This window comes from Chlorocebus sabaeus, unplaced genomic scaffold, assembly GCF_047675955.1.
Source record: "Chlorocebus sabaeus isolate Y175 unplaced genomic scaffold, mChlSab1.0.hap1 unalloc_scaffold_581, whole genome shotgun sequence".
NCBI lineage: Eukaryota > Metazoa > Chordata > Mammalia > Primates > Cercopithecidae > Chlorocebus > Chlorocebus sabaeus.
This window is the reverse complement of record NW_027327905.1, coordinates 54163-78057: the sequence shown is the minus strand read 5'-3', so window position 1 is coordinate 78057 and position 23895 is coordinate 54163. Positions and strand designations below refer to the sequence as shown.

Here is a 23895-nt window from a genome sequence, read left to right as displayed (position 1 = left end):
AAAGGCGACTAAATCCGCACACTAAAGGCTTATAGCTGCAGGCACAGCAACAGCCTGCCTGAAAACCAGCCCACGAGGGACATGCCCACTCTACATGGGTCAGGAACTGGAGAGAGAGCCCTTACGGTGCCAACATGACTCCATCTGAAACCCCTCAGAGGACACGTCAGCACTCCAGCTGCTGAGCAGGAAACAAGCACAGGCGTGTCCCATGCACGAGCAGCTGCGACCGGCTCAGAGCAGGCAGTGGGCACCCATTGTTGGAAGAGTGAATAAACTGCTTTTTGAAAATATTATTTACTGGCCAGGCGTGGTGGCTCATGCCTGTAATCCCAGCACTTTGAGAGGCCGAGGCGGGCGGATCACCTGAGGTCAGGAGTTCAAGACCAGCCTCACCAACATGGCGAAACCCCATTTCTACTAAAAAAATACAAAAATTAGCTGGGTGTGGCAGCATGCGCCTGTAATCCCAGCTATTTGGGAGGCTGAGGCAGGGAGAATTGCTTGAACCCAGGAGGCAGAGGGTGCAGTGAGCTGAGATAGCATCACTGCACTCCAGCCTGGGCAACAGAGATTCCATCTCAAAAAAAAAAAAGAAAAAAAAAAGGAAAGAAAAGAAACTTACTTATTTACCTACTTAAGACCACTTGAGTCAGGTTTGCTTCCAACCAGAATCTTAATGAACTCTTTAACCAATCTTTTAAAGTTGTGCTTTCTTTCCGCAGATCTTTTAAAGATCACAGCATTTTTCTGTATCCAGTAAACTACAGCACCTAAAAAGGACTTTTATTATGACTGTGCTTCAGATATTAATTAAAGTCCTAATTTTTCCCTAATAATGAAACAAAACTCTTTAGAAAGGCCATTTCAGAGGCATAAACAAATATACAGGAATAAAAAATAGTCTGAAACCAAGTTTCATAATTTTCTAAACTATTTTAGGAAAAACAAATCACACTAGAAAATATCCACTAGAAACATATAAGTTTAACCCAAAGGTGATGTGTTTTAACTTTCAAAAAAAACGGTAAAGCCAGCAAAAGCATTTAGAGGCTGTAATTTTGAAACTTCCTATTTGGAGGTGACCAACAGGTCTGCCATCCACGGCCCCATGCACTGTTTCAGGTAACAGGAGCATGGTAACTAGAATGACTCCTTGTCTCTGGGCAGGGATGCACTCTCCAGGGCCTCAGATGCTTGTTACAGAACATTTTTCTCCTGTTTTAGACACTAGATCGCTGTGTAATAATGAAAGGACTCCCAGTGAAATGATATGGAACTTCAAGTTCCTCACCTCTCACACTGAAGAGTACTGGCGAAGTCCACACTGTCCCCAACCACTTTCAAAAAGGAATGGAATAAGCCGGGCGCGGTGGCTCAAGCCTGTAATCCCAGCACTTTGGGAGGCCGAGACGGGTGGATCACGAGGTCAGGAGATCGAGACCATCCTGGCTAACACGGTGAAACCCCGTCTCTACTAAAAAAAATACAAAAAACTAGCCGGGTGAGGTGGCGGGTACCTGTAATCCCAGCTACTCGGGAGGCTGAGGCAGGAGAACGGCGTAAACCCGGGAGGCGGAGCTTGCAGTGAGCTGAGATCTGGCCACTGCACTCCAGTCTGGGACACAGAGCGAGACTCCGTCTCAAAAAAAAAAAAAAAAAAAAAAGGAATGGAATAAAGGTTTTTTTTTAAAAAAAAAAAAAAAAAGCGGAAAGGGTGGGGTAGCCATAGGCTGGAGAGACCCTGGAAGGCATTTCCTTTTAAAGTTTCCTTTATTGTTTCTGAGAAGATATATATATATATAAAAAAAAAAAATTGGCAAACTGGTTTACAAAATATTAAAAAGCCTCTACTTTTCTAAAATGCCAAGGCCAGGAAGACACCTTGTGGTGAACAAAAGCAAATGAAGACTGAGTGCTCAGCTGGCACTCCAGAGCCCTCCTGCCCTGGCCCATCACTTCCCAGCAGCTCCCTGTGGGCAGAAGGAAGCCCCTGTGCCTCTGCTTGTTTCCACGACGGCCTGTGGAGAAGGCACCCATTCACCTGGCAGACGCAGGTCTTAACCATTCTCACACTATTGTCAAGACATCGAAAATGCACAACACGCCCTCGAACGCTAAGCCTCGGGGACCAGACATGAAACTTACTTCAATCCAGGGATATCCAGAAGATTCGTCAGTCCTGTCCAGTTAATTTCTAAAAGCTGTTTTAAAACAAGGGCAAAACATTAAGTTCCAAACAACTTCCAATTATCAAATCAGGTGCACACAGACTTGTTTCTTCATGGACAAAACGTGTTAGTACACAACACAGACTCACACCCTTCATCCTTTGTAATATATCAAGGACACCTTTCTTGGGTAGTACGTGGAGACCTGCCTCTTTTTGTTTTTTGATAATGTCACAGTTTTTGCTAGTAAAATCATAAAATAATTTATTTACCCACTCTCCTGTGGATAGACACTTAGAATTTTGACAGTTTCTCTTTATTGTAATTACAAATAATGATTCAGGGAATGCCTTTTTACATATATGTTCTTGTATACATATATAGACTAGCATTCAAAAAGTGAGATTTTGGGGTCAAAGGCTCATATTCATTTTTAATGTCGATAGATAGTACCTACCTGCCCCCTAAAAATACTGTACCCATTTACATTCTCACCCAAAGTGTATGCAAATGTCCTTTTCACAAACCTCACCAAAAACAATACTAAAACCCAGCCCATCTGGCAGTTAAATAACGGACTTTATCATTGTTTTACTTTGTATTTCCAAAGAGCAGACCGTGCTCTACCCCTCCATTCGACATCTGTGTTTATCTTAGAATAATTCCCACACAGTTAACTAACATTCCATTAAGTAGATGTTGGTTGGTAAAAACTATTGATTAGAAATACTGCTTTTCCTAACAAAACAGCACATAATAAAATTACTTGTGCTCCATATTTGTAGAAGAAATTCCAAGTGAAATTGCATGATCTCAGTCACGTATATAGCTGAGTAACAAAAATGCTTGAATCCCTTTTGCTTGCAAGCAAATATAAAGTGGAAGAGTCAAGATTCTTATAGATAGAACAAAACCAAAAAAAAAAAAAAAAAAAAAACCAAAAATTTTTAAGATCCTGAAAGGCTAAGATTTCTCAGAGTAACAGAAAAGAGATATAAATATAAAAATTAGGAAGGAAAAAACAGGCAACCAATCTTCAAACTGGATTGCAAACATCAGTATCAACCTATACGTTACTTCCCCCTTAAAATAAATGTTTTTCCCTAGTCCACCCATTGAACCACCTGGCTAAACCTCTACATCTAAATCATATGAATGTATTTATAAACACTGATTGAAGAGCTCATTTTCCTTTCTCTTTTCTCTCACAGAACTTAAAAAGGAACAGGTACTCCCTGCCACAACAAAATATTCTGGTCATGCAAAAATACCTGTTATGAGGAAACTAAGATTTAAGAGGGCATCGTAACAGGATTCTATCATTTAGTTCTGAAGGTTGTTACTCCTGATTACAAATCTACTTCAGGAAATAAGAACACATCAAAGATGCAGCACAGAATCTTGCACTCGACTCAGGTTCAAATGCAAGCACCTTGCACAGTGCACCATCAGAGGACCCCCAATGGTGACTGCTCCATCCGCAGAGCCAAGAGACACAGGAGCCACGTGAACTTCAGGAAAGGGCGGCTGTGTCAAGGAAAGTGGCAGGTAAGCATCTAAATAAAATCAGATGAGGCCACTGTGGTTAAAAGAACAGTAAAGAGAATACAATTCAAAGATGCTATTTAATAAAGAAATAAAGAATTTTTCCTACACAGCCATGCCTCGGCGATATCGCGAGCTGGGTTCTAGAGCAGTGCAGTAAAGGGAATATTGCAACATGTGAGTCACACACATTTTTTGGTTTCCCAAGGCATACAAAAGTTATGTTTAAACTATAGTCTATTAAGTGCACAATAGCATTGTATCTTTTAAAAAATGTACATACCTTTATTTTAAAACACTTTATTGCTAAAAAATGCTTACGATCACCTAAGCCTTCAGTGTGTCACAGTCTGGCTGGTAGAGGGTTTTGCCTCAGTGTTGATGGTTGCTAACTGACCAGGGTGGGGGTTGCTGAAGGTTAGGGTGATTGTGACATCTTAAAATAAGACAACAGTGAAGTTTGCTGCACTGACTGACTCTTCCTTTCAAAAAAGATTTCTCTGTAGCATGCCATGCTGTTTGACAGCATTTTATCCACAGTAGAACATCTTTCAAAATCGGAGTCATCCTCTCAAACCCTGCTACTCCTTTATCAGCTAAATTTATGTGATATTCTAAATCGCTTATTGTCATTTCAACAATGTTTGCAGCATCTTCACCAGGAGTAGATTCCATCTCAGGAAACCACTTTCTTTGTTAGTCATAAGAAGCAATTTCTCATCCTTAAACTTTGATCCTGAGACTGCAGCAATTCAGTCCCCTCTTCAGGCTCCACTTCTAACTACAGTTCTCTCGCTATTTCCATTCCACCTGCACCTCCTTCTTCCACTGAAGTCCTGAACCCCTCAAAGTCATCCATGAGAGTTGGAATCAACTTCTTCCAAACTCCTGTTAATGTTCCTATTTTGTCTCTTCTCACGAATCACTGGTGTTTTCAATGGCATCTAGGATGGTGAATCCTTTCCAGGAGGTTTTCGACTTACTTTGCCCAGATCCATCAGAGGAATCACTGTCTGTGGCAGCTATCATCTTACAAAATGTATTTCTTAAATAATAAGACTTGAAAGTTGAAATTTCTCCTTGATCCCTGAGCCGGAGAATGGAGGAGGTGTCAGCAGGCAAGAAAACAGCCTTCAACTCCTTGAGCAGCCGCATCAGAGCTCCGGGTGATCAGGTGCACTGCTGGTGAGCAGTTATGTTTTGAGGGACTCTTTTTTTTCTGAGCAGCAGGTCTCAACAGTGGGCTTAAAATACTTGGTAAACCAGCGTGTAAAAATGTGTGCTGTCATCCAGGCTTTGTTTTTCCAGGTATAGAGCACAGGCAGCATAGATTCAGCATGATTCTTAAGGGCCTAAGGCTTTTTAGAATGGAAAATGAGCGCTTACTTCAACTTAAAGTCACCACCTGCATTAGCTGTGACAAGACAGTTAGTTTGTCCTTTGAAGCCTTGAAGTCAGACACTGACCTCTCCTCTCTAGCTGGAAAAGTTCCAGATGGCATCTTCTTCCAGCAGAAGATGTTTAATACACATTGAAAATCTGTTGTTTAGTGGAGCCACCTTCATCAATGATCTTAGCTAGATCTTCTAGATAACTTGCTACTTTACCTTGCACTTTTATGTTACAGAGATGTCTTCTTTCCTTGAACCTCACCAACCTCTTCAAACTTTTCTTCTGCGACTTCCTCACCTCTGTCAGTCTTCATCGAAGTGAAGATAGTTAGGACTTCACTGTGGATTAGGCTCTGGCTTAAGGAAATATAATGTCTGGGCTGATATCTCTCCAGGCACGAAAACTTTCTCCCTATCAGCAAGAAGGCTATTTCTCTATCATTGGTGTGTTCACTGGAGCAGCACTTTTATCTTCCTTCAAGAACATTTCCTTTGCATTTACAATTCGGCTGTTTGGCACAAAAGGCTTAGCTTTCAGCCTGTGCTGGCTTTCAACATGGCCTCTTCACTAAGCTTAATCATTTTTAGCTTTGTTTCTTTTTTTTTTTTTTTTTTTGAGACAGAGTCTTGCTCTGTTGCCCAGGCTGGAGTGCATTGGTGCCATCTTGGCTCACTACAACCTCTGCCTCCCAGGTTCAAGTGATTATCCTGCTTCAGCCTCCCAAGTAGCTGGGACTACAGGCACACACTACCACGCCCAGCTAATTTTTTTTTTTTTTTTTAAGTAGAGACGGCTTTTCCCATGTTGACCAGGCTGGTCTTGAACTCCTGACCTCAGGTGATCCACCCAGCTTCTGACTGAAAGTGAGAGGTGTGCAACTGTCTTTCACTTGAATACATAAAGGCCACCGCAGGGTTGTTAACTGGTCTAACTTCAATATTGTTGTGTCTCAGGGAATAGGGAGATCCAGGAGAGGGAGAGATAGGAGAACAGTCGGTCACTGGAGCAGTCAGAAGATACAACATTTACCAATTAACTTGGCTGTTTGACATGGTTTGGCTCTGTGTCCCTACCCAAATCTCATGTCGAACTGTAATCTCCACGTGCCGAGGGAGGTACTTGGTAGGAGGTGATTGGCATGGGCACAGTTTCTCCCATACAATTATCATGATAGTGAGGGAGTACTCACGAGTTCTGATAGTTCTACAAGTGGCTGTTTCTCCTGCACTCTCTCTCTCTCCTGCCACCATGTCAGACGTGCCTCACTTCCCCTAAGTTTCCTGAGGCCTCCCCAGCCATGCAGAACCTCAAGTCAATTGACCCTCCTTTCTTTATAAATTGCCCGATTTCAGGTAGTATCTTTACAGCAGTGTGAGAATGGACTAATCTGCTCTCTTACACGGACATGGTTTGTGATGCCCCAAAATAATTACACTAGAAACGACAAAGATCACTGACCACAGATTACAGTCACAGATATAACAATAATGCAAAAATGTGAAATACTGCGAGAATTGCCAAAACATGACACAGAGGCATGAAGCGAACACATGGCACGGACAGGCTTCTTTATCACAGGGCTGCCGTAAACCTTCAACTAGTAAAAACACAGCGTCTACCAAGTGCAATAAAGCAAAGGACAATAAAGTGAGGTGTGCCCTGAACACTTTCATCTTAAATGTCGCGGTCATATTTTATAGGTCAGTCTTGTTACTTAAAGAAAAAACCACCTAGCATAGTCTTAATAGCATTAAGGTACAATTGTTTTATCCAGGAAGTTTTGGGAAACAGAATTAACAATTCTCTTAAGAGCATTTTTCAATGTCATTATCTTTCAAGGAGAAGTCTGTAACGTAGAACACTTGAAATTTACGTTATAATGAGACTTTAATATGTTCCAAGTAGCTATGTGGTATTTTTGGACTTGTTAAAATATTTGCGTGAGACAAAGACTGACTTTAGAAAAAGTCAGTATAAAGCTAATTTTAGTTGGTGATTTTGGACCTGTTAATATATTTACATGAAACAGACACTAGCTTTAGTCAAGTTAATTGTGTTAGGGATAAAAATGTAAAAAAAAAAAAAAAAAAAAAGATACATGTAACTAGTTGCAGGCTATTAAAAAAACGTACAAAGTGGATGGAGGAAAATAATGAAAGAATCTCCTCCTATTCCTGAAATGTCATGTTCCATACTATTATTCCATATGGCAATCTGAAAACCATTTCCATCAGCAGTGTTAACATCCTACTCACTTCACCAGAACTGCAACCCAGAATGACGGCACTGTCTCTCCAGCTAACTGACTCATCAGGCTTTTGCGGGATGCAATGCTCTTCCTCACCAAGATTCAGAACCACAGATCCGAAACATGTTCGCAGCTGAGGCAAGAAATCTACTTTTTTATATCGTGTATAAAGGTGCTATGAAAAATGACACCACACCGTGTGACTGGCTGGCCTCCACAATTTATTATTATTTTTTTAGCATGCTCCCAAGAAAAGTATCTACTTGTTTAGATTAAAAAGTATGTTTCTGTTTGAAGGAACAGAAGATGTAACTTTACAGCTGACAAAACCGCTAGCCTCCTGTTAACATGAAGACTTTAAAGGCCTGGGAGGAGACTGACATAAACGTTTTGCTAGATTGTAAATGATAAAAACCGCCCAAAGTTGGCAAGTAAAACCTCCATAAATGGGTAGTATTAATGCTCTTCTTGTAGGCAAACTATCTAGATAAAATTTCCTTAAGGCTATCTAGAAACCTGAAAGATGGCTTCTTGACTATCAAAACAAAAGATCAAAGGCATCAAATATAGGAAGAAGTTTCTATTTATAGCAAAGAGCACAAAGGGCTATGGGAATAAGCTCAAAAACAAAGCAAGAGAGCCAGGTGTGGTGGCACCAGGACTGCCTGCGCCCAGGAGAGTGAGGCTGCAGTGGTGCGCTCCACTCTACGATTCTTTCTGGGAACAGTCACTGCACTCCAACCTGGGCAGCACAGCAAGCCTCCATCTCAAGAAAAAAAGAAGCCAAATAGACATACATTTTGAAAATTACATATAAAACTAGGTTAAAAAGTGGGTCTTCAAATTTAGAGTTAGTCCTAGAACTGAGAAAATCATTTATTTTAGTTTCACAGTAAAGAAAACTAAGACCTAGAGGAAGAAATCTTATCTGTAACTTTTTGCCTTTCACAACTAGATAAGCCAAGGACAGAATGAAATCCTCATCTTTTCACTGGACCCACGTGGGAGAAACATCGATTTTTAGGGACGGCTGTGCAGATGGCGCTGCGGCCCCTTCTGCTCTAAACCGACCAACCTGCTCCTGTCTCTGATGTGTCTCATCTTGCTCACTGACTTCTCACTTGCTTCGAAGTCTCTCTCCGTGGAATGACGGGCAGACAGCCCCCGCTCATATTTGCTTCTAAACCTAGCGACCTTGACTCGGGTATTTGCTTACAGAGGCTGTGCAGAACTTCTGAACAGGCGGTTCTTGGCCCTGGGGTGGGGAGGGGCAGTCCTCTGCTGCACAAGACCGACAGGCACAAGACATTTAAATGGTCAGCATCCATCTTGGTTTCTGCCACTAAATGGCAATAGGGGCCCCAGACCCCATTATTGTGACACCCTAAATATCCATTTCCAAATCTGTCACTGAGAATGACTACCTACAAAAGAGACCATTCAAGAACAAAGTTTCTAAACTTTAAACTACAATTTGGGAGATTTTAGAGAATAAATTTCAATACCAGAGGCATCCCTACAAAAGTTTCCATTTTAAATATACTCTGGCTTTTATTTTCCTCACCAGTAATACGGGAACAATCCCATCCTGTGGGGACTAAGTCAGACAACGCACAGAAGCCATGAGCCTGGCTCCAAGCCCATCGCCTGCGACCGCAGTCATTACCTGAGGGCTTCCTCCCCTGGAAATCCCTTTGAGCAATTAAGATCTTTCTCGCCACTCTCAAAGACTAGCACATGTGCCACGTAAGCATCACAGTGAACATTTACCCTTTTACTTTTGAAGTTCCGTCCCACTTTAATCTCAGATGAGAAACCGTCTATAATCAAAGCACAACTGACCAAACATAAACCAAACAAACAGAGACTATTTCTGACCACTTATCTTAGAATCATTTCAGAAAAACAACTTTATTATTTTGTCTAAAACAGAGCCTCAAAAAGAATATTAACTATCAACGACAGAGTATTAAAAACACAAAACAAGGCAGTTTTAGTATAAGCTTGTCAGGCAACGGGGGGCATGCCAGCGTAGGCCTCGTTGAAAAGACAGATACATTTAAGTGCTGCTGAAGTTCAGAGAAACTAATCGTCAGGGAGGGAGGAGCAGGAATTGTGGAAGGAAAGGACTCTGCTGGCTTTTGAAAGGAAGAGAGATTTGAATGCAAGAAAGGTGCCAGGCAAAGGGGTCCCCATGTTGAAGGCACTGAAAGGCCTGTCTCTGGGCATGGGGAAGGGTGAAGGAGCAAGAGCCAGAGGCTGGAATGACGGAGGGAGAGAGTGGGAAGACAGAAGGAGCACACGTGTGTATGAGAATGTGTGTGAGAGGAGGAGTGTGAGAGGCTAAGTGTGAATCTGTGTGAGAAACAGGGACAGAGAACTAATGTGAGAATGACCGTGAGGGAAAATAAGTGTGAGAATAAGTGAGAATGAGTGTGTGAGAACATAAAAGCAAGTGTGAGAACGAGTGTGAGACAAAACATGTGAGAACAAGTACGAAAACAAGTGTGAGACGAGTGTAAGAACAAAGTGTGAGAGGTGTGAGGAGCGTGAAAGAACACGCGTGAGAGTGAACAAGTGTGACTGAGGACGAAGTATGAGAGTGAACTAACGAGTGTGAGAACAAAGTGAGAGGTGTGAGCGTGAAAGAACAAGTGAGACCAAGTGTGAGAGAGAACAAGTGTGACTGAGAACGAGGTGTGAGAGGTGTGAGTGTGAAAGAACAAGTGAGAACAAGTGTGAGTGAACTGAGTGTGAGAACAAAGTGTGAGGTATGTGAAAGAACAAGTGTGAGAGTGAACAAGTGTGAGTGAACCAGTGTGAGAACAAAGTGAGAGGTATGAGCGTGAAAGAACAAGTGAAAACACAAGTGTGAGAGAGAACAAGTGTGACTGAGAACGAGGTGTGAAAGGTGTGTGAAAGAACAAGTGAGTGAGAAGTGTGAGTGAACTAACGTGTGAAAACAGTGTGAGAGGTGTGAGGAGCATGAAAGAACAAGTGAGAACAAATGCGAGGTGTGAGTGTGAAAGAACAAGTGTGAGAGTGAACAAGTGTGACTGAGAACGAGGAGTGAACTGAGTGTGCAAACGAAGTGTGAAAGGTGTGTGAAAGAACAAGTCTGAGAGAAACAGTGTGACAGAACAAGGTGAGAAGTGTGCATGGGAAAGAACAAATGTGAGAGTGAACAAGTGTGACTGAGAACGAGGTGTGAGAGTGAACTAACGAGTGTGAGAATGAAGTGTGAGAGGTGAGTGTGAAAAAACAAGTGAGAACAAGTGTAAGTGAACAAGTGTAAGTGTGAGAACAAAGTGTGAGGTGTGAGGAGTGTGAAAGAACGACTGAGAACAAGTGTGGGTGTGAAATCTGAGTGCTGAAAGTATGAGAATATGTGAGAATGAGTGTGAAAGAACAAGCGTGAGTGTGTGAGAATAAAATGTGAGGAGGAGTGAAACGAGAACAAGTGTCAGTGAAACGGCAAGCATGAGAAAATGTGCGAATGTGAGAACTAGCATGAAAGTGGGAGTGTGAGAACAAAGAGAGAATGAAAGAACATTCTGTCACACACCTGTGTGAGAATGAATGACAAAGAATGAGAACGTGAAATAAGTAGGTGAGAACAAAGGAAATCATATGAAAGAACGAGTGTGAGAACAAGTGTGAGAATGGGTGTGAAAATGTGCATGAGAACAAGAAGTGTGAGAACGAGTATGGAAGCTCAAGCATGTGTGAGAACAAGTGTGAAAATGTGTGTCCGAGACGACAAATGTGTGAGAATGAAAACGTGTGAGAACACGTGTGAGAATAAGTGCGGACAAGTGTCAAAGAACAAGTGTGAGTGTGAGAACAAGTGTGAGAGAGAACAAGCGTGTGGGAAGGACAAAATGGGTGTGTGAGACAGGGAGGCTCCGAAGCCCGGTCTGAGGTCCACACGAGGGCATCATGGAGAAGCCACCAGCAGGGCCCGATACAGGCCTGGCTTTAGAAGGAGCCTTTGGAAAAGCAACTAAAATTAGCGTGCCCCTCCTTCCCCACCGACACGTGCCTCAGGATGCTGAGAGCCTCCGCCTCTGGAGGACTGAGCTATTTCAGGAAACTGAAAAGCCAGTGGAACACGCATTGCCAAAGGACAGGAAGTCACCTCTGAGCTGTTGTGACTCTTCTATGAGAAGCAGAACGTGTACCGCCGTGGTCCATGATCAGAAAGCAATGTCAGGTTTCAACTGGAACGACACAGAGGTATCCACGTATTTCATGAACAGCACAGGCGCCCCTTTCTCTCCACGTTCTGTATCCGTTGTCATGGGTGTGGTAATGTTTACCGTTCCAGGGCAGCCGCTGGGCACCTGACCACGTGCTGTATGCCTGGCGTCCTGGCTGCATCCAACTCCACAGTTCAGAACAAGAATCAGCTGGAAAGTCTGTTGGAAATATAAACTCAGGGCTCCCACCTTTCTCCAGTTTTTTATTTAGCAGATCTGGGCTGTCAGTAAAGTTCAAAAATGTTTTTCTTACGTTTGTAAGTCCCAAGACTTCTGAGAGCTTCGTTCTTGACCACACGGGAGAGCTGACATCCTGAGCCACCAGCCAGCCTGAAATCCCTCCCTCCAGGCAGCTCCAAGGGAGGAGAGGCAGGAGTGAGCTGAACTTGAAGGAGGACGAGTTCCCCCCAAAACAAGTGAGATGACTCCAGCCATATCTTAATGAAAGGCCACAGGCCAAGTGTGGGTGAGCCAGAGAACCACAGAGGTGTGCACATCACGTGGTGGCACCTGCATGCCCGGTGTGCAAAGACAGCCTCAGGGAGGACACTTCCCATGGGGAGGAGCCCGGAAGGAGGCAGCTGCCACCATAGAAGGGCACAAAGCAAGCCCCACCCCACCTTCCACCTTAAGGGACAGAAGCCATGGGGGAGAGAAGCACCTTGAGGACCCACTGCAGCTGGGGAGAGGTCCCTTAAGGACGTGGTAGGACAATGTCCCAGGCCAGTACAGACCCTGTATTGCTGGGGCAGGTGCAGGCTCTGTCCTGCAAAAGACCCACCAAAGACACAAGGCACAGGGAGGAAGGGGCGGGGTCTCTGGGAGAGCTCTGGCCCCAAGACCCAGGATGGACCAGGACAACAGGAAGCTCCTCTGTACCCCCTCTACTGGGGGTGGGCAAGACTGTCCAAAATAATACAAACATCAAACCCAGAAAGTCAGATCCCAGAAAGTCGGAGAAAACAGCAGGATAAATACTGCAAAAACTCCCAGTTACGAATGTGTGGTCTGAGTCTGTGGATGTGCCTGTGGCCCTGACTCTGGAACTCACTGCAGCCTCATTTGCAAGGCTGTAAGAATGGGCTTCAGGGAGCCCTGTTCAAACACTGCAACCCTCCCACCCACAGCTGGTCCAGGGGTCGGTATTTGACCCAGCTGGAACGGGGAGGGAAGAGGAGGGAGAGGCCAAGGATGCAGTAAGACTCAATGCTTTCTCTAAGTGCTGGCAGGCATGCTATTCCACACGCAGACTGCATTACCAGATGAAGCTAGTCTCAGAGGAAGAGGAGAGTGGGCAGAGGTGGAGACAGTCACAAAGACTTTCAAATTCCTGGTTCCATTCTGTTCCTGAGACTCAACTGCAGTCCCCTGTACACGTCATGAGACACCAATATATGCTATTTTTATTTTTTAAATAAATACCTCTCCTTTTTAATCCCCATTTGCTTAAAGCACATCAATTTCTGGAGTCCTTGGCTAATAGGATTCAATTTCTTCTCATAACAGAAGACACTGTTTCCATTTTACAGAGGAAGAAACGGAATCTATGCTTCAAAAGATGCCAGCAGCCGGCACCTCCGCATTGGACTTGAAGACCCCGAATGTGGGTGGATGAACATGTTTGGGGTAAGCCTAGGACCATTTCTAAGGGAAGTTTTGGGAAAGACCTCCTGGATCCCCTCTACTCGAGGGATAAATCTAAACAAGACTAAGGGCTCTGAAACACCCCTAAAACTATGCTGCCTAACAACTACCCAGTGAGAGTGCTTCCCCGTGCACAGCCAATGGCAAACACCAATTGTTCCAGTTCCTATCAGAACATTTATCCAAGCTTTTCTCCTTACCAATAATTCACCTCTAGTGGCCGGGTGCGGTGGCTCACGCCTGTAATCCTGCACTCTGGAAGGCCAAGGTGGGTGGATCACCTGAGGTCATGAGTTCAAGACCACCCTGGCCGACATGGCGAAACCCTGTCTCTACCAAAAATACAAAAAAATTAGCCGGGTGTGGTGGTGGGCGTCTGTAATCTCAGCTACTCAGGAGGCTGAGGCAGGAGAATCACTTGAACCTGGGAGGCGGAGGGTGCAGTGAGCCGAGCTTGCATCATTGCACTCCAGGCTCCGCGACAAGAGTGAAACTCCGTCTCAAAAAAAAAAAAAAAATCGCCTCCAGTGTCAGGACTAAACCTACATGTAGGAGAAATATTTAATTTCTTAAAATCTGAAGGTTACTATGTGTTAGGTATTGTACTAAGCAGCTTACATTCATTGACATTTAATTTTCAGATTTAATTGTGTGAAGTAGGTATTACTGTCATCTCCATGTTACAGATGTGAAAACTGAGGCTTAGAGAAATAAGCTGTTCGAAGGCTACAGTAAGAGGAAGAACTAAGAGCGGAAAACCAGGTTGTCCAACACACGTCTGTCACTCAACCATGGCACTGTGCTGCCTTCTTCACCTACACTCGAACTTCGTCCCTTCAGCAATGTTTAGGGTTTTTTTCCTTCAACAAGTTCTACATTATATAAAACTAAGCAAGCCAACAAGTAGAAAAATGTATAAAGGTTTCGTAAGGGTTTCTAAATCATCCAAACAGTAAAAAGAAATTTAAAAAACCACAAAATAAAAACCCTTCTGGAAATATCTTTCACCAGGATGAGGAGGAATTTCTTGGCAGCCAGCAGAAAACCCTGTTCTCATATTTTCCAGTAAAAGAAACTGAAAAATTTCCTTTTCACTGAAGCACACGTTTGACGACTTCACTCACCATATAAGGAAGTGAGTGATTCTGCACTTTTCAGCCCTGTCCTTCTTTTCTGAGCACTAAATTTCATTTGGAAGTTAATACGTTATTTTAAAAGTAAGTCATCTATGGAAGATCCAAACTAAGTAAGAGCACTATTAAATTTTGAAGAAGATTTAAAGATTTGGATTTTGTTACATTCTGCCACTTTTTAAAAAGGTCTTTCTCTAAATTACCAAAAATGTCCCTGGCTACAGATGGGTAAGTTAAAAATACTTAGCAGTTAAGATTACTGAGGTTTTTTTGGTCACTGATGAAGCTGGTTTCTTAAACATACTGGACCTTTAATAACTGGTACGTGAAAAAAAACAAACAAACATGAATTTTAAATCTTATGAATCTCTTAACTTCCTGAATAGTAAAATGTAATTTTAACAGTAAAATTTGACAGAGAGGACCTAGGAGTTTTTGGTTGTTCCCATGTTTCATGTACTTAAAATCGATTCAAAATAAGCCCATTTATTTCAGTAATAAGAAAATCAGAACGATTATTTTATTCATAACAGAAAGTGATGACACTTAATTCTTTTGTTTTTATACAGAAAAAGTACAACCTGTAGTAAACTAGTTTTTGACAGGTGTAGATAAACCCATATTTTAAAAGCCAAATAACAATTTTTAGTAAGTTATTTGAATCAAATTATATGAATTAACATTCCTACTTTAAATTACATATGATGTCGAAGGTACCTACATGCAGGACTCATCAATGACACATCTTGCATCATTCATTTACCAAACTCTAAGGAGACAGTTATGATCCTTGCTTTCAAAGAGCTAACAATAACTGTGCAGAAATTGCTGAAAGTAAGTGAAACAAAAGGGGCGAAGAGAGCCTTCTGTGGCAAAGGAAAAGGCACAGAGAGGTAGTAGTGAGGTGTGGGTTGGTACAGACAACCATATGGGCAGTGTGCACCTGGAGAAGGTGACCCAGACCACAATGAACACAGAGGGCAGCAAAGGGAGATGCTGGCCAGAGGCTACAGGAGCCCAGTGAAGGAGGAAGGAGTCTGTTTGGCAGGAGTAACAGTTCTGTTGTCTTGGTTTTGTGGGAAATAACAAATAGTATTTATTAACAAATAATAAATAGCATTAAAATAGTATTAACTTAAAAAAAAAAAACCAACACAGTATACGTTCAGCGTCCCTAATCTAAAAATCCAAAATGCTTCAATATCAGAAACTTTTTGAGTACTAGCATCATGCTCAAAGGAAATACTCACTGGAATCTAACGCAAATACTACAAAACCTGAAACACATCTGGTCCTAAACATCTCCAATAATATTCAACCTGTATATGAAACTGTATGTACAGTTCATTAAACACACCCCAAATGAGGAAGGAGGTGCATGCAAGGGACGGTAGCCCTTATCTCTGGAGGGGAGAAAAGGGAGGTTTACAGGTTAGTCTTCTCAACAAAGTGTTCAGGAACATGAGCACTGTATCAGACTAAACTGGATCTGTATCCAGCCTCTTATTAGTTGTGTGACTTGGAAAAATAAGACTTTCACAATCTCAGTTTCTGAACAGTAAAAGAAAACAACGTTAATATTTAGCTATAGAGTTATGAGGATTAAATGAGCAAATATCTATAAATCATATTCAGTGAGGTGGTGAATAAAATGTGAGCTCAAGACCTACACTTCTGAAGAAGTCCACGTTTTCAAATTTTTGTAACATTTTTATAATCAGGAAAGAGAGCTGTTTATCAGGAGATAAGCTCTCAGTTAAGGCACAAAGAAATACAAAAAACTCCCACAAGATTCATGCAACAGAAAGGGACAGCAGCGAGTTGATAAAATTTTGTTTCTCCACTTTATACATTCTTCTACGGGTATGTATTTTCGTCACCGAATGGGAAAATAAAAATGAAATAAATATTGACTTACTGGTTTCCTAAGGAAGAAGACAGACAAAGCTCCAACTAAGGGCATGTCTCCGATCAACGGCTCCAGCATCACCCGCATGGTGCCATGAATCTAAACTCAAACAGGAAAAACCAAAACATGTAACAGAAGACAATTCTCCTGGGCCACTTAAGGAGTTTGCTTGCGCATCTTAGTAACTTTTGAGCACTTGACTTCTTATTTCTCTCAACTATGACCTACAGTTAAAAACTGAACGTCAAAACAATTCCAAGCTAGAAAAACTTCCTAATTTTCTTTCTGAATACAGCTTAGAGAACTTTAGAAAACTGTAAAATTAAAACAAAAACCAAAAACTTACCTGGATACTTTTCACACCAGCTCTACAAAAATATCGTTTGATCTCCAAATCAATCTCACAATTTCCTACAAAACTAACAAAGAAAAAATTCTGCATTACATAATGTGAGTGAAATGAACTACTCTCTTCATCACTATAGGCCTGCAAGATGTATAATCTGAATAAAATGATAGTAAAGCAAGCAAATAGATTGTAGGTAAAAATAGTAAAATACGGCCCATCAGATTACAGTATTTTACCGCTCCAGGTCTTCAGGCTGTTATCAGATCCAATACTGCTCTGACCTTGGGAGGAATACTCCCAATCAATCAATCAATCAATCAATGGTTGTGGTTGTTGTTGGTCTTACATATAAAAATCTTAACTAAATAGAAATGTCGATGTTCAAAAGAAGATGTAAATAACAAACTGCAACTTCTGAAGCAGACTTTTGATGCAATGTAGTTTTCTTTACCTTATAAATCTGATGTTTAAAACATTAAAAAGTTTAATTTTATTTCACACAAATAAATTTCACATCTTGCTTCCCAATCATGAAAAATCTCTTAGTGCCCTAGGCCTCTATGACACCAAAGACTAGAAACAGTGCATCTGTTTGGGGCCTCAATTTTGCTCAATAAGTAAGTCATTTCAGATATTAATATGAAACAAACATAATGCTATAAGGCAAGATATGCATCTATTCTTAATATAAACATGAAATGTCAAACACTTTTTGCGTGGGTTAGTGTAGGACCTGCCCCGACCCTCGGCTCCTGGAGGCAGGATGTCACACTCCGACCTGACAATGTCTGTGGGGAAGTTTGATAAATGCTAGAAAGGGAATGTCTAAGCAGATAAGCAAAATAGTAACGAAAGGAATCTGGAATAAGTTTCTTCCAGTATTTATTGTCCTGGTGTTAACGCCAAGGCCTACAGATTCTTCTCATTGAGAATTACTCTCTACCTAGTTGGTAAAATCACCAATAACCTGTTACAAAACTATAAAAAAACTTTCCTTTTCTTCATTCTATGACTTGATCATTTTCTTTTCTTTTTTTTTTTTTTTTTTGAGATGGAGTCTTGCTTTGCTGGCCAGGCTGGAGGGCAGTGGCGCGATGGTGACTCATTGCAACAGCCGCTATCTGGTTCAGGCCATTCTCCTGCTTCAGCCTCCCAAATACCTGGGATTACAGGTGTGCGCCACCATACCCAGCTCATTTTTGTACTTTTAGTAGAGATGGGGTTCCACCATGTTGGCCAGGCTGGTCTCAAATTCCCAACCTCAAGGGGTCCACCCGCCTCCGCCTCCCAAACTGCTGGAATTAACAGGCATGAGCCACTGCACCCGGCCTTGATCATTTTATTTTCTAATACTTTTCAATTATTCCTTCCCCATCTCTACTGCCTGCCAATTTAGTTAAAGTGTTTGTCTGGAACTCACTACAAAGCAGAATGCGTATTTGTTCAGAGACATAAATCTGAGCAGGACACTTGGCACATGTTATGGGAGCTAACCATGAAACCAGACTGCACCTTCAGAATGGCGTCCACTGACTGACGGACTCAAACTTGCTCGGTGCTGGGGACACTGGACAAGCGCACAAGGCTCCGACCCTCATGAAGCCTGGTACCCGCCCAGTGGGCCACCCTCCTGGAGGTGGACCGTCCTCCTGGGGCACAGCCTGACCCGAGACATACGTGGGTGTCCTCTTTTATTCCACTGATGACAATGGTGTTTGCCCTAGCACCAAATATTTTAAAGAGGCAGATTTTTCCATATTAGATTAAAGAAAGTCTATGCTTCTTTCTGAAATAAGGTAACTTGGTACCAACTTTCTGAAATAAGGTAACTTGGTACCAACATTCATTATATTTAAATACTTTGGAAACTCAATGATCACTTTAATAAAATGATCTTTAGTAAAGGATCAAAAAAAGCACACAACTCTGAGCTGCTAGACACCACGTGTTGTTCTGAGTGCACAGTACTCACTGGGCACCACACACATTGTGTTGTGAGGCCCCACGTGGAGCAGGAAGCCCTGAACAAGCTCAAGGAAGAACGAGCATGAAAGACAAGAGAAGCCCACTTTTGAACCACAGCCCGGGGGACACAGCGAGACCCTATGGGGGGTGTGGGGGGAAGGAAGTCCATTTTTACTATGCTATGCATGGTAGCTGGCAGCTCTTCAATTTCTTTTTTTTTCCCAATGTAAAACACTGTATTAAAATACACAAAAATTTGGCTGGGCATGGTGGCTCACATCTGTAATCCTAGCACTTTCGGAGGCTGAGGCAGGTGGACCACTTGAGGTCAGGAGTTTTAGACCAGCCTGGCCAACAAGGTGGAAACCTTGTCTCTGCTAAAAATATAAAAATTAGTCAGGCATGGTGGCATGTGCCTATAATCCCAGCTACTCGGGAGGCTGAGGCAGGAGAATTGCTTGAATCCAGGAGGCGGAGGTTGCAGTGAGCTAAGATCGCACCATTGCACTCCAACCTGGACGACAGAGACTCCGTCTCAAAATAAATAAATTAATACCCAAAAAATCTACCCTTATAATCATTTTTAAGTGTACAACTCGGTGGTACTAAACACGTCTGTAACGTGCAACCATCACCACCAGCCATCTCCAGAACATTTTTCAACTTGCAAAATGAACACCCTTCCCCCATTAAACACTAACTCCCCGTTCCTGCTGCCCCCAGGCCCTGGCAACCACCATTCTGCTTCTGTGTCTGAGTTTGACTCCCCCGGGCACCTCACACAAGTGGAATTATGCAGACGCTGTCCCTTTGTGTCTGGCTTGTTTCCTTCAGCATAAGGTCCTCAAGGTCCAGCATGTGGCAGCCGGAGCAGGAGTCCCATGTTTTTAAGGCATACAGGCATATAGGCCACATTCTGCTTATCCATTCATCGGCCCACACAGACTTGGGCGGCTTCCACCTTGTAGCTATTGTAAAAAATGCTGCTAAGAATGTGGGTGTGCAAATATCTGCTCAAGTCCTGGCTTTCAATTCTTTCAGGTATGCACGCAGAAGTGGGATTTCTGGATCACATGGTAATTTTACATTTAAGGTTTTGAGGAACTGTTTCCACAGCAGCTATACCATTTCACATTTCTACCAACAGCGCACAAAGGTTCCAATTTCTCCACATCTCACCAACACTTGTTATTCTCTGGGTTTCTTTTGATAGTAGCCTTTCTAATAGGTGTTAGGTGGTATTTTATTACGGTCTAGATTTGCATTTTCCTGATGGTTAATGATGGTCAGTATCTTTTCACATGCTTATTAGCCATTTGTATATCTTCCCTGGAGAAATGTCTATTCAAGTTCTTTCCACATTTTTGAATAGGGCTGTTTGGTTGTTCTGTTGTTGAATTTCAGGAGTTCTCCATATATCCTGGATGATGACTGCTTATTGGATTCATGATTATAGGGATTGCATTAAATCTGGGATTGTTTTAGGTAGTAGTAACATCTTAACAATATTAGGTTTTCTAATACATTAATTAAGATAGAATGTTTTTCTATTTGTACCTTCTTTGATTTCTTTCAGCAATATTTTAGTTTTCAGTGTACAAGTCTTTCTCCTCCTTAGTTTATTCCTAAGTATTTTATTCTTTTTGATTCTATTATAAATGAAATTGCTTCCTTCATTTTCTTTTGGGATTGTTCATTGCTAGTGTATAAAAATGCAATTGATTTTAGTGTGTTCACTTTATATCCTGCTACTGTGCTGAATTTATTTCTTAGTTCCAAGAGTTCTTTTTTTTTTTTTTTGGTGGGATCTTTAGGGTTTTCTACCTATGAGATCATCTCAACTGTAAACAGAAATTAATTCCTTCCAGTGGGTGCAGTCACTCATGCCTGTGATCCCAGAACTTTGGGAGGCCAAGGTGAGTAGATCGCTTGAGCTCAGGAGTTAGAGACTAGCCTGGGAAACATGGTGAAACCTTATCTCTACAAAAAAAATACATAAATTAGCCACACATGGTGGCATGAACCTGCAGTCCCAGCTACACGGGACACTGAGGTGGGAGGACTGCTTGATTCTGGGAGGTCAAAGCTGCAGTGAGCCAAGACTGCGCCACTGCACTCCAGCCTGAGTAATAAGGTAAGAACCTGTCTCAAAACAAAAACAAAAACAAAACCAACAAACCAAACAAATATATATATATACACACACACATATATAAAATGTCTTTCTTCCTTTCCAGCCTGGGTGCCCTTTATTTCTTTCTCTTGCCTAACTGCTCCAACTAGAACTCCCAATACTGTGTTGAAGAGAAGTAGTGAAAGAGGGCATCCTTGCAGTTGTTCCTGATTTTAAACAAAAAGCTTTCAGTTTTTGACCACTGAGTAAAACTTTTTTTTTTTTTTTTTTTTTTGAGACGGAGTCTCGCTCTGTCGCCCAGGCTGGAGTGCAGTGGCGCGATCTCGGCTCACTGCAAGCTCCGCCTCCCAGGTTCACGCCATTCTCCTGCCTCAGCCTCCAGAGTAGCTGGGACTACAGGTGCCCACCACCACGCCTGGCTTATTTTTTGTATTTTTAGTAGAGACAGGGTTTCATCGTGTTAGCCAGGATGGTCTCGATCTCCTGATCTCGTGATTCGCCTGCCTCAGCCTCCCAAATTGCTGGGATTACAGGCGTGAGCCACCACACCCAGCCCACTGAGTATAATGTTTACTGTGGGGTTTTCTTATATGGTTTTTATTACGTTGAGTTAGTTTCCTTCTATTCCTAGTTCATTCAGTGTTTCTATCATGAAAGGGTATTGAGTTTTGTTAAATGCTTTTTCTCCATCAACTGAGATAATCACATGATTTGGTTTTTTCCTTTTCATGTGGTGTATTACATCAACTAATTGTTGTAGGCTGAATCATCTTTGCATTCTGGGAATAAATCCCACTAGGTCATAGTGTGAAATCTGTTTAATATGCTGCTGAATTCAGTTTGCTAGTATTTTGTTAAGCGTTTTTTTTAATCAATGTTCATAAAGAATATTGGTCCATAGTTTTCTTGTAGTGTCTTTAACTTCTTTTTATTTAACACATTTTATGAATGGCAATTATCGAGGCTATTAGAAACTGAGACCCAGAAGGTAAATAATACTTGGATGTCTAACAAGAACTCCAACCGACAGCAGGTAAGACGTGTGCTCTCTGTATCCTCCACCTTACAGGTGCAGCTAAGTGACATTACACGCCATTAACCATGACACAAATACAACAAATAAAAACTTACCTAATCTGAAGGTCCAAAATAATTTGCCTTTTGTCTACATTTTCAGTGTATACCTTAACACCATTGATCCTGAGGGGCTGAAATAAGAAGTAGCTTATTTTAAAATATAGAGGTAAAAAAAAAAAAAAAAATCAAACCTTGTAACAGCATAGAGATAAAGAGAACAAGCTTTAAATTTCAGACTACAACAGGAATTAAAATTCTGCCTTCATAACAGAGTGCGGCTTGATTTTCGGCTATTTAACCCCTGTTCCTCAGCTTCCTCACCTGTGATCTGCAGAAAAACAACGGCCTCTGTTTCATGAGGTTACTGTGAAATTAGGCAACAAAATAAATGTCAAGACAGTAGTGCATGCCTTGCCCACAGCAGTTAATAAGCACTGGGCATGACTGCTGTTGTCAGCACATGTAACGATACATATGTGCTCTTTTCAAGCCTCTTACTCTTGTCTCTTCACATCTAACTTGACCCTTTTCCAGTACTCCATCCTAGTACTACCATGTTTGAAACATAACTTCCTTTCATTTATTCTTTATGTCTCATAATTTTTCATTTCTTAAGACTTTCATGTCCCGGCGTGGCAGCTCAGGTCTGTAATTCCAACACTTTGGGATACCAAGGCAGAGGATTGCTTGAAGTCAGGAGACTGAAACCAGTCTGGGCAACACGGTGAAACCCTATCTCTACAAAAAGTAAAAAAAAAATAGCTAAGATGGGAACACACGCCTGTGGTTCTAGCTACTTAGGAGGCTGAGATGGGGTGACTGCTTGAGAGCAGGAGTTTGAGGCTACAGTGAGCTATGATTGTGCCACTGTACTTCAGACTAGGCAACAGAGTGAACTCCCATCTCTTAAAAAAAACAAAACAAACAAAACGCTGGGCACGATGGCTCAGAGCTGTAATCCCAGCACTTCAGCAGGCTGAGGTGAAAGAATCACTTGAGCCTAAGTGTTTGAGACGAGCCTTAGTGGAGACCCAGGCGTGGGGACACGCACCTGTAGTCCCAGCAACGCAGGAGGTTGTGGTAGGGGAAATCCCTTAAGCCCGGGAGGTTGAGGTTGCAGTGTGTGGTGATCACGCCCCTGTACTCCAGCCTGGGTGACAGAGTGAGACCCTGTCTCAAAAATGAAAGAAGCACTTTACTTTTAGAGAACTACTGCTTACTCTGACAAGTTTGCATGTATTAAAATCACACCTCTCACCTAGCTGTCGAACCAAACTCTAAGCTTTTACCTGAGAGTCTAGACACCTCCTATGCTCCCAAGTTCCCAGGCTTTTTCTTTATGGCACTAGCTAAGCCATGTACAGACTGCACTAAAAACATCACCACCACATTATGCTAGTAAGTGAAAATGGGGCAGGCATGATGTACATCAGATAACATACTCCCCAAATGACACTGAGATGAAGGGACCAACCCCACTCCAGATGACTGGGCATTACCTAACGAAGGACAAACACCAGAAGGCAACACTGCCCAGCTGCCCGAGGTCTTGGTCAGCACACAGTCTGGCCAAGGGCCCTGCACAGGACTCCGCATGCCATTCTATCCGTCCCTTCACCAGAAAGCCTGGGTTTGCCACTTGTAAGACATTGGTACAGTAGGTGAAAATGCCAAAGTTATCTTTATTGAATCAGCACTCCTCTTAATACTCTTGCTATTCTCCAAGGACCTTCTTATTCAGCTGGTATCAGACTTAACGTGTGTGTGAAGGAACTCAAACATAATAAAATTATTCCTAAAATAAACCCAGGTGAGCTTGGAATTTTAAATATCCACAAACATGAACATGCTGTAACTTAGGGCATAACAGGCTAAACGTGGCCCTTGGCCTGACTCTACAGCCCTGGAGCTAGGATGGTTTTCACTTGGCTAAAGGGCTGTGAAAGAAGGGAGGGAGAGACAGCAGAACAGTGTGCCACAGAGACTTAAGGTGGAGTCAGAGCTAAAACGTGTATGACCTGGCCATGTACAGACAGAGCATGCAGCCCCTGCTTTACAGCATTTAACCT

The 23895-nt window shown here is 42.3% G+C and overlaps 1 protein-coding gene across 28 annotated transcripts in view; it reads right to left on the bottom strand.

Annotated features, from left to right (window-relative positions):
* LOC103247284 (extended synaptotagmin-2-like) overlaps positions 1 to 23895 on the bottom strand; it is a 103982-nt gene that overhangs the window by 44878 nt on the left and 35209 nt on the right. For 22 of the 28 annotated variants that reach the window (XR_012092476.1, XR_012092483.1, XR_012092484.1 and 19 more), the window contains exons 4-7: positions 21881 to 21957; positions 16648 to 16720; positions 16311 to 16400; positions 2149 to 2204 (exon numbers count right to left, since the gene is read on the bottom strand). Coding sequence is in view for 6 of the 28 variants with exons in the window: in XM_073014285.1 (XP_072870386.1) it covers positions 2149 to 2204; positions 16311 to 16400; positions 16648 to 16720; positions 21881 to 21957 (296 nt within the window). In the remaining 22 variants the exon portion in view is untranslated. Of the gene's footprint in view, positions 1 to 657; positions 774 to 2148; positions 2205 to 16310; positions 16401 to 16647; positions 16721 to 21880; positions 21958 to 23895 lie in introns of those variants that run through there. The other 6 variants (XR_012092494.1, XR_012092496.1, XR_012092495.1 and 3 more) reach the window with 2 other exon arrangements.